We start from the raw sequence: 13754 nt of genomic DNA, 5'->3' as shown, positions 1-13754 counted from the left end.
GAGTAATTGGTCGGAACACAGTCAACGACCCTGAAGAATACCAGGAATAGTACTAAACACTATTCAGATCCTAGAACCTTGAAATTTGCCAAAGTTTAGGGCGTTACATTAATCCTGCTTCCCCAGATCGAATATCGCTAAACAAGATGGTAGATTTGTTAGATATGACCGAATTCAATGAAGACACTGAGCAGGAAACTTGCCCTTTCCCATGCGCAAGATCACTGGAAAAATTGCTACAACAAGACACTTATCTGGCACTGGCCAGTGCCTTTGTGCTCTTGAGACTTCTTTACATTCTCGTCCCAAAACTTAATGCATGTGCTAACCGAGCTTGGAGGAGGCGCGCCCTCTTTGCGAGCTTGATCAGCTTTTGGGATTGTTTCCCGGCTTATATCGAACAAGCCAAGCAAGGGTTCAACAAAGTGCTTCCGTGCAAAAGAAGTAATTTGCAGGAAGGAGCAATGAATGCTAGGGTTTGGGCTTCTAAATCGTTGGCTTCGGTGGCCATTGGGGAGCCGAGTTCCAGTAACTTACATTCTACAAGCTAAAGAAGGTAGGGTGAAAACCCTAGTAAGGCTTTGTGATTTGTACAGATGATGCATCTCCTTGAAGACAGAGATACTCTTGTATTTTTGCCTTTTGGTTGATGGTATTGGGATTATTCTTTGAGCAGTCTCTCTTTAGGAGGTAGATGATTTTATATTCAATTGTTTTTTTTTTTTTTTTGAGAAATATTTTATAGTCAATTGTTGTCAGCCTTTCTTGTGGAATTACTTTCAGCAACAGTTTTATTCATCGAGTATGACTTTTCATTTGAAAATGTTAACATTAGAGAGCTGACTCAGTGAAGTTGAGTCTCTTTGTTTGCATACTAATCGTTTCGAGTCAATTGTAATACATAAACTCACTGTTTATGATCGATGAACACCACTGCTGTGAAAGTATAAAGATGGGTCAACATCTGATCCAGCTGATGTTTGAAGATGATGATGGTGTTGTTTAGAACCCAACATCTGCATTTGTTCTTTTGTGAGCAAAAGCCAATATGAGAAGAAACTATTATCAGGCACAAATAGGCAAAGAAAAAAAAAGTAGTTTATGAAACATGAAGCTGTAAATGGTTATATCCCTACATATGATCCCTCTTTGATTTAGTAAAAGAAACCCTAGATGGGTAAACAAGACCAAATCTGATACTCAACACCAGATTGTGTGTTAATGATCTCTTGCGCTAATCAGACAACAAATGTAATTTCGACAATATCATGATGAGTCGATGATCAATTGCATCATATGAAGGATGAAAGAACAATAGTATTGCATCCGAGTAGCATAATAGCATTCCTGTTCTCATAAATTACTCCTGTTACAAAGCTGCAAAGAACCCATACATCTTGCCTGCCTTAACAACTCATTTAGCTTCCTCCTATACAATAATCTCATAGACTCACTAGATGACTAGCGAACCAGCAATGGCACCACAAAAACTTCTCTACATATTCTGAACATAAATTTTCGGAGATATGTACAACAGTAAGATGACTCAGTTGACATCATCAAGATGTTAAAGTGTCGTCATAAATGAGTGCCATTCAAAATCAAATGTTGCCTTAACAATTTTTCATGGCTTAATTCAGTTGTATTTTCATCACCCGCTCAGTTAAACTGTCGCAAAAGAAGACATTAGAGTAGCTATACACATTAAACATCCGGTCTCAGATGATAATCCCTTGCTTCAAGGAACATTTAGGTCAAGTGGATTGGATTCAGAATGTCTGGCAGCCTAGCAAGGTCAGAAAGGAAAAACAAGAAATTTAGTCAGAGGATAATAGATAAAGTTGAATTGTAAAATAAGGGAAACACTCGCGGTCGATTTTCCAACTAATGTCAATCTGCTTCTACTGTGGGGTCTTTATTCACCACCTGTTACAACGACAATTTTTCAGAAGAGAGATGATGGTTATAGTAGTAAGCAAGCAAATAAAGGTAGATCAACAATATAATGGCAAATTCATAGTTTACATCACCATCCAAGCCTGTTTCTTGTATAAAGGTTTTGGATGCGCTAAAACATCATAGTCAACAAGTACAGAGAAAGAATCCAGGACGATTTCTCACCAGTTCGCTACTCAATTGTCAAAAAGGTTGCTGTTAATGCAAAGCTATTTTCGACTAATAAGAGTCGCCTATACAACCTGCTTGGCAGGTCTTGTGTTAAAACTTATGACCTATTTGGATCAGCAATCAGTATAATCTTTCCAGGCGTTATCTCTTTTCGTTTTGTGATTAGAACATACGAATGTAATTGCAAGCTATTGTACAATTTTATTATCCTCCTAATTCCAACTCCTCGGTATATGGGTTTCTACCAATGAGGTGATTTATCATATTTTGAGAAAAAGTAATTTAAGAGGCCACACATATTATGTTGAAAACTGAATGTTGGAATGGGTCAACTACTTTAACAAGCAATTAAGTTAGGTAAGATAATAAGCTTTGGTAAACTTACTACCAAGTCGATGATCAATTCACCATTTGCCATGAGAAATTTTCGACAGAATAAAAGAGGATATTGGCCTAATAGTAACAACAGCGGCAAATAAAGCAGATAAATGCCGCAAGTAGAGTACGTACCTGCGAGATATAGTCTTTTAATTTCCCACTGATGGACTCATCCAATGCCCTCTCAGCAAGATCATACATCAAGTTATTGCCTTCTGGGCCGGCAACTTTCTCCTTCTGCAAGTACCTGCACAAAACAAATTATTACAGCAAAATTCTAAGCTAAAGAAAGCACGAGCTTTTGCATATTCAGAAAATTCAAGTTGAAAAAACTTAAAGAAAAAGAACAACATACGTGCGTAACAAAAACTTGATGGCAATTGGAAAGCACAGGTTTCTCACAGATATTATGCAAATATCACGACATGATATCAATGTGAATTGGATTTACATGAAACTTACCTTTGCTGCACAAGCATCTCCAGTGTCTGCTTACTGTTGCCAAAAACCGGATGATTCTCGTCACTCTCGTTTAAGCCCAGCCATCTCAACTGATGCCATAAGTTTTCTACAATGTTGTCAACATTATCACTGTGCAGTTCGAGACTCAATAAATATGCAGAGACTGGTCTTCGACATACCTTCAGAAATTTTACTGCCTGCGAGATGGACAATGCCGACAACAACAAAAGCGAAACCGGTCATATGGGAATTCTCTTTATCCTCCAAGTATTTGCTATAGATATCGGAAGGTAGCTGACTCGTTACAATATATGATTTTGCCTCTACCATACCTGAAATTAGTTACCAAAAAAAATAAAAAAACAAACAAACGGTGGTAAGTAATAACGACCTTTTCTATTCTTTGTACTATTCCAATGCAATCTAAGTTTTATTTGGCCTGACTGGTGCTTATGCAAAAGTGCTATTTTTAACATAAGCAAAATCTAATCTACAGCTTCTGGTAATCTGCACCAAACGGATCACGAACCCATTTCTTGACACTTCGATCAATCTATAGACTAAATTTTAAATCATTATATTGCAAATTGTAGATCATCAAGCGGAGGTGTTTGATTATGTAAAATCATATATATATCACTACATTGTATCACCTACATTGCTGCGAAGAGCGAGTCGACCGCGATGGCAGACGAAGCCGCTGGAGCTCTCTCATCTCGTAGCCGAAAACGCTCGAGAGCTTTTCCTTCGCCTCGCTTATCACGAGCCCAGGAAGGGCGCGCTGGCGGTAATTCTTCGTCACAATTTGCGCCAATTCTTCCCGCTTTATCGGGCAGCCGGCAGTCTGGTACGTCTTGAACAGCACGTAGCGAATTACTTCCGCAACCAGCTTATCTTTCTCCTGAAAAAAAAAAAAAATTGCACAGTATAAGTTTTGTATATATTCATGAAAAATAAAGCAAAAAAAGTTCAAAAGTTTCAAATTTCACCTCTAATGACACATCGATTTGCGAATAATCCTCGTTGCTACCCATCCTGTAGTGATAATAATTAAAAAAAAAAATCTAAATGATTGATAATATGGCAAAGAGTTAATGCTCCATAAATTAATTGGAATTTTTTTTAAAAAAAAAGTATTTCCAACAAAAAAATTGCAAGCAATTTCACTGTATCTCAGCCAATAATCATATCAACCATAGAGGAATTGCAAAAGCAACAAAACATAACCTAAAAAGGGAAATTTTTCGCATGGAGAAATTAGAAAAAAGAGAAAAAGTAGAGAGCAATTACTGATCCTAAGGCTTAGTTTGGTATTGAGGCCTATCTAACGCTATTAGATAAAATGGAGTTAAGGAAAAAACATATAGGGATATGCTTCTGTGTTTTCCGGTGGGACCGCAGAAAATATATCGTAACTGACTCATCGCGATATGCGGAACGCAATATTATGTACGGAAACAAACAGGGTATTTTTCCAACGTACTTTCTCACCGCACGTAACGCAATCTCCCCGCAATCCCAAACGAAGCCTAAATCGTAGAGGTGAGGGGGAAAAAGAGGGAAAGGCTAAAAATTTGAGATGGTTAGGGTTTTGTTTGTTTCGTGGGCCGTGATTGTGTTTGGGCGGGTCATTTACATTTACAACCCGGTTCGCTTGCTGTTTGGGTCGGATCTAATTAGATTCGATAGGCTTATATACTGCCACGTTGATGTTATTGATAGGGATACAAATGGAGCGGATCTTGGGACAGAAGGAACACTATCTTCCACCCCATTTATTTGGTGGGTTGGGACGAATTTTGAATATGTTGATTTTTTTTATCCTATCTTTTGCCCTAGTTTACCGCTTTATTTGGAGAGGGTCTGGATGGATTCGAAGCAGATTGATTGTTATTCTATATCTTACCCAACTTACTATTTTATTTAGAACGGATCAGGTTGATATCTGTAAGGCCAATTGCATGGATAAAAAGAAGGAAAGATTCTCCTACTCTTGCTTCTTTTTCTTAGTGAATAAAGGTGGTCAATCCAGATCCAGTTGCATCCTTCAATACTAAAATGTTAGATGTTGTTTTTGGTACCATATGGCGAGAATATCATTTATTTATAGTAATACGTAAATAGCTAAACTTTATTATTGAAACCTATTAAATTTCAACATTAATTTTAAAAAACTTTGAATTAAAAAAAATAAAAATTGAGACATCTCACTAAAGAGAAAGGTAGTTGAGAGAGGTACTTTGGAATAGTGGAAAAAAATTTATATCTCCTGATGGATGAAAAAAGGGTGACTGAATGGCTTGATTGGAATATCATGCTTGATACTCGAGTTATTTTTTTAAAATAAGATAAATCATCTTATATGTGAAACATGTTATTCTGTTAAAATGATCTTCTAACTTCTATCACCGGAAAAAAAAAAAAAATCTTATATAGCATTTACGCTTATTAGATAACTTATTTGGACATTAAAATAAGTGTAAAGTTACTATACTTTCAAAAGTACAAGAGAGTTGGTATTTCGACTTTTTAGCCCTTAGATCAAAGATTGTAGAGTCGAAATTCCTCCTTAAGGTTGAGTGGTCTCCTTAGAATAATAATATTAATCTAAAAGTCAGAAATGGTCAAAAAAATTGATCCAAGGATCAAAAAATTGAAAGCACCAACTTTCTTGTACTTTTGAAAGTATAGTAACTCTACTCTTCAAATAAAGTCTAACAGTGTATACACCTTAAAGAATGAGCCGAGCTATTTGAAGATAAATGCTTAAAAATAATTTTTACTCTCATTTTTATAAAAAGTTGTTATCCACACCTGACCAGAATATATCGATCACACCAACAGTACAAACAAAATAACATATGGAAATAATACAAAACGAGATCTAAAATTTCTATTTTTGGAATTTAGAAACTGTGAAAACACTAAAAATTATAATCACCTCATTAGCATAGTTAGTTAATTCGGATTCGGCAAAAATTCGGTATGGGTATAATTCGGATAAAATTTGTCTTCTAATTTTTAAATTCGTTGAAAAATACGGCTAAGAAACGGATTCGTCAATTATTCGGATACGTGATTTATATGGATATTATACGTTCACCAATTAAAAATTCGGGATAAAAAATTCGGCTATTTAAATTAAATTTTTTTTCTCTCAAGATTTACGCTATTAGCATAAATACTTATAATTCTTAAGAATATAAGAATAAAGAGCTACAAAATTAAGCTAATTAAGTAAAAAAAAATAGCAAACTATATTATGCCCCACTTCATTAGCTCTGAGTCTTCGACTCTTCATACAACAACAAGCAAATTAATGAATGTAACAACAACTTAACTAGGACTATTATTGAAATCTGGAGTTTAGAGAAAGAAAGGATTCTAAAAATTTGCCACTTAACATGCATATAATGGCAAATATTAACTCCAATCATAGTCATAAAAAATATAAATTTATAGTTTTGTACCGGATATAGTGGAACAGCGGAACTTAGAACCAGATTGTGAGTGGTGCTCGGCCTCGCGGGGGATTCCGATGGCGAGCGGTGCGCGGCCCCACGATAACTCTCTGGCTGCTCTACAATTCAACTCATGATAATACACAAAACTCATCAAAAGATTGTAAAGGAGGAAATTGATTTATTGTTGCACAATATTAATCAAGAATTCTTATTGAAGAATGAGAACTCAAATCTGTATCTCCATATTGCTATTTCTCCAAAATCATCGAAAAGTCACAGTATTGCCAGTTAACAGTTAACACCCATGTTTTTTCAGCCTTTGTTAAGCTTGCTAGATCTCCCTTGGTTTGGTTTTTAATCAATGCATATGCTTGTGACTTTCAGACCTTACTCACAACCTGCTGGGCATATCAACCTTTTGACGTCTTAAAACCTTATTTGCAGATTATTCCTTTGTAAGAATATCTATGGTATCTTAATTAGAATATTCATGTATGCTGTAGAGATTAAAGATGAAAAGGAAGTAATGAAGTAATGAATCTTAGTAAATGCACGTTCACAATGATGCTACATTTTGTAGTCATGGTCTTGTTACTCAAAACCATACAGTCAGCATAAGAATTCAGAGAAGATGAAACTAAAGCATAAAAATTCAGACGATTCGTACCTGGTTTGTAAAGAACCACCCGATTACTGATCCATCGTTGGAGAGCGGAAGCGGAAGCGGAAGAGGAAGAGGAAGAGGGTTCTGATTTCTGAAGAGTGAAGAACCCGATCTTCGATGTGGCCCCGTGGGGGCTTCCGATGGCGTTCGGCGAGCGGCCGGAAGGGAAGAGGGGGAGGGGACGGGATGGGGGCTTGGGTCAGTGGCAGGGCCGCAGGGGTGAGGAAGAAGTAAGGGCAAAAACTTTTTGATCGACTGATTTTTTTAATTTTTTTAATTTTTTTAATTTTTTATTTTTTATTTTTTGTTTTTGTTACTGTTTTGGGCGAGCCGCGAGGCCGGCGACCCACTACCTGCGAGTCTGCGACCGCGGACGAACCCTTTTTTTTTTTTTGGGCGTATTATTCGTGAAAACTTATTTTTGACCAAAAATTAGGAGTTTTTTTTTAATATTTCGAAAAAATACGAATATGACTATTTTAATCGTTTCTTCAAAAATTCGCGAATAATTCATGAATTATTTACGAATTAACTAACTGAGCTCATTAGTGCTCTCAAATTTAGTAGTTCAGCCATAAATAAAATTACGTCAAACATGGAATTTCGTGAATGAGCAAATCAAAGTTCCAATTTTGTTAGGCCCACCTAAACTACCATGTAGCTTCACAACCATTATTATAAAGGTTTTTCATATAACAAACGTTTTGCTAAGCAAGTATAAATAAAATTAAAATTGAATAAAAATTACATGAACTACAGACCATTTTAATTCGATTATCCAATCTTTCAAAATTATAATTTGAGTATTTAATCTTTCTATTTCATATGGCTCTTCTAATACAAAATTAATGCTTGTTATTATAATAATAAATTTACAGTCATATGAATTAATATAAAAAAAATTTAAAATTTTCAGAATCATTGACCGACTCAAATTTAATAAATTTAAAAAGTTGGTAGTAAAATCAATCGTTTCAAAGTAAATGATAGTTTTGATAAGTTTTAAGAAAGAAAATTGAAAGAAACCAGTAGGGGTAGGAGAACAACTCGGCTTTCCCATCTCATGAATATGTTGAAGTGTCAAAGAAGAAGAGTATGAATAGACAATAATACCCTACACTGTTGTTCAATTTTTGAGAACATCTTTTAGCTCAACAACACATAAAAAGTGTCATGTGTTTTCATTATACATTTATCCATTTAATAGCAGGAGATGCAACTAAGTTACTAAAGAATCATGCTTCAAATAAGTTGGTCTCATATTCTGCAACAACAGAGCATCCTGCATAAGAAATTGTTCGATTACTTTAAGCAACAATTGAAATGATTTTGGTGCAGTAGAGGAACTTCACTTTTCGACGAAACCAATTTCAATTCTGCTTCTGCAGATGCATAACTAGGCATGCAGACGCGGTTAGTTGTATAACAAAACGAAGGACTAAAGCAGCAAACTTCATCTTGCAACAACCAATCAGTTTACAATGGGCTGCAGTAGGAGCACATTAAAACTATTGTTCTTTTCAGCAAACTACAAAAAGGTTTTATATAGAGGTTAGAGGAGTATAAAACCGAAACGCATAAAACAACACAAAAATTCACGATGTACAGCTCAAACCTAACATCCACCGCAAAAACAAGAAAAATTTTACTTAAAGATGAGGTTATGAGATATAACTACACTACCTAAAACAAAAATTACGTCCCAAAACTAATATCGCACAAAACCTAAACCCACATCCGCACAATCACACCTTTGAGGGCCATCCGCATCCACTGGCTCTCACCTGGGCCAATGTTACTGACATAGAGACCCCTTTTACCGATACTAAAATTAGTAAATGGGCCATAGCAGCAGCGTGCTCGCGACAAAAATGTGCCAACAATTACAGGAAAATTCAAATTGTTTTTGGTAAAGTAAGTGCTATGTAAATCTTTTAGCATAGAGTAACTTACAATGAAGCTTGGTTCGAACAGGTTAAGCATTCTTATCATACATTATTACACAAGAGCTTGATGGCATTATATAACTTTTTATGGAACAACAATATACTTCTCGGGTTAATTTCATACAGGTCCCTACAAACATGGTGAATAGCAGATATATCTCTGCAAAGTTCAACTTTCATAAGTTATCCCTACAAAAATCCTAATGTATTCAGATATGTCTCTCTGGTTAGGATCCATTATTAATTTTTTAACAATAGAGTTGTGAAATGACAATTTTGCCCTTGCCCTCTTCCTTTTCCTCTTCCTCTTCAGGCTGTGGGAGTGGATGGCAGTGGCAGCGACGGCGACCTTGTAGAGCTTGTCGGTGTTGTGGCCAAGGAGGACGAGGAAGAGGCGAAAGGTGAAGGCGCGGCCAATGCAGTCGGAGGCGCTCGTGACGACGGTGGGCACCACGACGGCGACGATGATCGGATCATCGACGACGATGAAGAAAAAGAAGAAAAATGAGGAGAAAAGGAGTAGGAAAAGGAGGATACGGAGAAGAAGAGAACGAAGAAGAAGTAGGAGAGGAAGTGGAAGAGGAAGAGGAATAAGAAGAAAAGGAAGAGGAAGAGGAAAAAGAAGAAGGGCAAAATTGTCAATTCACATTATTAATTAATCATGGTTAAGTATTTTAACTGTGATTAACTAGATTTTTCTAACAGATCCTAACGGCAGGGATATACCTGAATACATTAGGACTTTTGCAGGGATAACTTATGAAAGTTGAACTTTGCAGGGATATATCTGCTATTCACCATGTTTGCAGGGACCAATATGAAATTAACCCTTACTTCTATTACACACATTGTTATATGTGGAAGAAGATTAGCATTTCATCTCCACAAAAGCAAACTATATATAACATGTGATGTGAAGCAGTAGTACTAGAACAAACATCAGAATTCGCAGATCAGCAGCTGAAAAGATAGGCTACCGAAAAATCTCTCAACTGCTGCGGCTTTTAGCAGGCCGGCCAATTCATTGGCCCCTCGCTAATCCCTTCGAATTCGTCCATCAACCCCTCGAAGAAATTGGGATCGAAATCCTCCCTACCACTCAGCCCCTTCGTTTTTCTATTGATCTTGGTTTCCTTTCACATCCCCGTGGCTGCCTCCTCGCCGACCGTAGGGAAGTGGCCTTCGAACAGGGCCAGGTGCCCAAAGAGCTATCCTTCCGCGAGAAGCTCGTGCCGCAGGAGCACTGCCAGGGGGTCTCGTCGCAGGAGCTTATCCTTCGACGATTTCTCACTAGCCTGTTGACTTGACTTTTCCCCTTAATCTTGAATTTGAGGTAAAATGTGGCTTTTCTTGCAATAATTTGATGCATTTATTTATTTATTTTTCCTTTGTTTCTTTTTTCGAGGAGATGAGTCTATGTTACAAAAAGCTTTGAACATAGTGCATCGGAACATGGAGGAATAAGTTGCCATACTCTTTTATGCTACATGGTGTCTTTTCTCTAAGATTTGTAGACCAAACTTCCACAGATTGTCTTCCATATTTCCAGCTATACGACATTTTTCATTTGAAGAATCTGTTATCCGGCGAAGGTGTGTGCTTGGTGAACATAGACTTATGGGCCAATAATTATTAAATACTTAATAACTAGAAATGGTATGTTGCAGCATACTGTCAAGATATGGAGTTCATGGTTTTCCAACCCTCTTTCTTTTAAACTCTACAATGGAAGTGCAATATCATGGACCACAAAACATCGATTCCCTAGCTGCTTTCTATACTGATGTTACAGGTCAGTAGAATTTTCCTGTGGATTATCTCTTGCTTTAAAATAAGAGTACCATACAATCTTGGAAATCACTATAACTTAACAGTACATTTTAATTATCCTCATAAAAATTAAAGTACAGCCTCAATTTTGAAAGGCTAAGTTTGAGGAAAGCCCATGCAAATATTCTAGTTTTTACTCGGCTACTTATAGTAGTAAAATATTTGTATTCTATTCAGCAATATCTATCACATTTCTCATAGACCAACTTGCAAGCTGGATTTCTGAGGATAACAAATATATAAGAGACTTTCCACATTTTAGCTTTTTTTATGCTATGTTTATCTTCTTCTAGTGTTGTTCTCATATCTTACATTGGTACATTTAAAATTCTTGAAGGGATTAATCTTGCTTCACTAGATGGAATATCACTAAACAAGATGGTAGATTTGTCAGATATGACCGAATTCAATGAAGATACTGAGCAGAAAACTTGCCCTTTCTCATGGGCAAGATCACTGGAAAAATTGCTACAACAAGACACTTACCTGGCACTGGCCAGTGCCTTTGTGCTCTTGAGACTTCTTTCCATTCTTGTCCCAAAACTTAATGTATGGGCTAACCGAGCTTGGAGGAGGCGCACCCGATTTGTGAGCTTGATCAACTTTTGGGATTGTTTCCAGGCTTACATCGAACAAGCCAAGCAAGGGTTCAACAAAGTGATTCTACGCAAAAGAAGTAATTTGCTGGAAGGAGCAATGAACGCTGGGGTTTGGGCTTCTAAATCATTGGCTTCGGTGGCTACTGGGGAGTCGAGTTCTAGTAACTTACATCCACAAGCTAAAGAAGGTAGGGTAAAAACCCTAGTAAGGCTTTGTGATTTGTATAGATGATGCATCTCCTTGCATAGAGATAATCTTGTATTTTTGCCTTTTGGTTTGATGGTATTGGGATTATTCTTTGAGCAGTCTCTCTTTAGGAGGCAGATGATTTTATAGTCAATTATTGTTAGCCCTTCCTGTGGAATTACTTTTATCTACAGTTCTATTCATGGAGTATGACTTTTCATTTGAAAATGTTAACATTAGAGAGAGTTGACTCAAGTGTAGTTGAGTCTCTTTGTTTGCATACTAATCGTGTCGAGTCAATTGTAATACATAAACTTACCGGTGACAATAGATGAACACCACTGCTGCGAGTGTAATATACCGAACTTCTATAACTATGAAATTTTCGGTGGGAACTAGCTTGAGAGGCTAGTAAGATAGTTCCGGTGAAGTTCGGGAGCATTCGAGTGTTTTCGGCACGAGTTAGGCACGAAACCGGAACTCGAAAAGCTATATTGGACTTTGGCCTAAATCCGGCAAAGTACTAGTGAGAGGATGGTTTAAACGCGCTAAAAAATGTGTTTTGGGGGTCCTGGAGTGGTTGGAAATGGCTTAGAGGCTCAAGGAGTGAAAACGAAGAGTTTCGAAAAATGCTGAAATTTTGGGGCTGTTGGACCTACGGGGTCCGGACCCTAGAGACAAGGTCCGAACCCCGCACGTGAAAGTTGCCCAGCATGAGGGCATTTTGGTAATTTGAGAAGGTGGGGCTTTATATGAAGGGACCTTCTCCCTTTCCTTCCTTCTCCCTCAGCCATTACACACACACCTACACATATTGTAGAGAGAGAAACTCTCATCTCTCTCTCTTTAGTTTGCTCCTTTCCTTCTCTAGATCTCTCTCCCAAATTTGAGGTGTTGGCTGAGAGCGACCTTGGGAACGCGTAGGGAGTAGTGGATCGAGTCCTCGAGCGCTTGGTAGTTCGGCGCGTCTTCGACTCGTGGTTCGCAATTGGGTAAGAGTTTAGGGTTTTGAGTAAATCCTTTATGAATGGTGTTCTAGTAATCCCTAGACTATTCTAAGCATGTTTCTCCATGAGTTCTTGGGATCTTTGGAGGATATGAAGCTAAGGTTTGGAAATGGGGGTTTTGGAATTTTAGGGTTTTGAACCTAATTGATCTCCTAATTCCATAATTGAAGGATTGAGGAGAGCCCCAGACAACTCTAGGTTGGAGATCAGTGAGCATTCGGTGGTCGATTGCGAGTTCGAGCCGAACTAGGCGACGAGTGCCGCGTGAGCCCGATTGTAAGTGTCGACAAGCAATCGGAAAGCATTGCTAGGTGGGTTGTGCTTCACCGAAGTGATTAGATCACTTCCATGTCAAAGTGAAGTGCGGTTTGTCATTGATGCATGTAATGGTAGTTAATTGCACATATGAATGGATGAGATAGATGCTATGTATTGACTACCATTGGATGATAAGAACATAGGCATGTGGACATATAGGGTATATATATGAATGCCTAGATGTGGATAGTAAACATGGGTCGATGAACTCTAGGATGAATAGAGAACTCGACAATTGTGGCATGTAAATTATGGATCCTAGGTCTGGACAACTAGGATAAAAAATACCATGAGTGGCATGGAACCTAGTGTCATTGAACATAGGTTAATCACGAGTGGCATGTCAAGTATAATTCCTAGGTGTGGACAACTAGGAAAACAAGAACATGAGTGGCATGGAACCTAGTGTCATTGAACATAGGTTGAGCATTGAACCTAGAGTCGAGTAAATCTAGGTGGAAATATGTCACGCCCCGAGACCCGCCACTTTGGTCGGATTCGGGCACGCCAACAGACCGCCGGAAGGACAGAGTTTCCCCTGTACGTCCTAGGCGTCACAATGCATACAATGCACGAGGTTCTAACCCGGAACAGATTGCATACAAAGATTGCATAAGGAAGGTATCGAAAACATAAAACAACTACGCTATTACAAGTATTCGCATACATGCACTTTACATATTATATTTTCCTTATATTTTGATTCTTCCAAATACAATCAACTTTTAGTACAATTTGTTTCTTTCTTTCCATTTCCTACCCCTAAGCTAGA

The 13754-nt window shown here is 37.6% G+C and overlaps 2 protein-coding genes and 1 pseudogene across 3 annotated transcripts; 2 read left to right on the top strand and 1 right to left on the bottom strand.

The window, feature by feature from the left end:
- LOC109721556 (5'-adenylylsulfate reductase-like 3) lies at nucleotides 147-851 on the top strand. The gene is made up of 2 exons (XM_020249222.1): nucleotides 147-528; nucleotides 784-851. The coding sequence occupies exons 1-2, from the start codon at nucleotides 147-149 to the stop codon at nucleotides 849-851; spliced, it is 450 nt and encodes a 149-aa protein (XP_020104811.1).
- Nucleotides 1296-7384, bottom strand: LOC109721785 (melanoma-associated antigen 4-like). Of its 2 annotated transcripts, none has more exons than XM_020249566.1 (8): nucleotides 7099-7384; nucleotides 6438-6547; nucleotides 3957-4002; nucleotides 3625-3868; nucleotides 3147-3299; nucleotides 2968-3073; nucleotides 2638-2752; nucleotides 1296-1926 (listed from the first exon to the last, which is right to left on the bottom strand). In XM_020249566.1, exons 3-8 carry the CDS (start codon nucleotides 3999-4001, stop codon nucleotides 1891-1893), a joined length of 699 nt encoding a protein of 232 aa, XP_020105155.1. In that variant the 5' UTR covers nucleotide 4002; nucleotides 6438-6547; nucleotides 7099-7384; the 3' UTR covers nucleotides 1296-1890. The 2 variants fall into 2 exon arrangements, with proteins under 2 accessions (XP_020105155.1, XP_020105157.1); XM_020249568.1 differs by having other exon boundaries at nucleotides 6438-6542.
- On the top strand, nucleotides 8696-11702 carry LOC109721555 (annotated as a pseudogene).

The sequence above is a fragment of the Ananas comosus genome, linkage group 15 (assembly GCF_001540865.1).
Source record: "Ananas comosus cultivar F153 linkage group 15, ASM154086v1, whole genome shotgun sequence".
In the NCBI taxonomy this organism is placed as follows: Eukaryota; Viridiplantae; Streptophyta; class Magnoliopsida; order Poales; family Bromeliaceae; genus Ananas; species Ananas comosus.
This window is presented reverse-complemented; position numbering and strand designations above follow the sequence as displayed.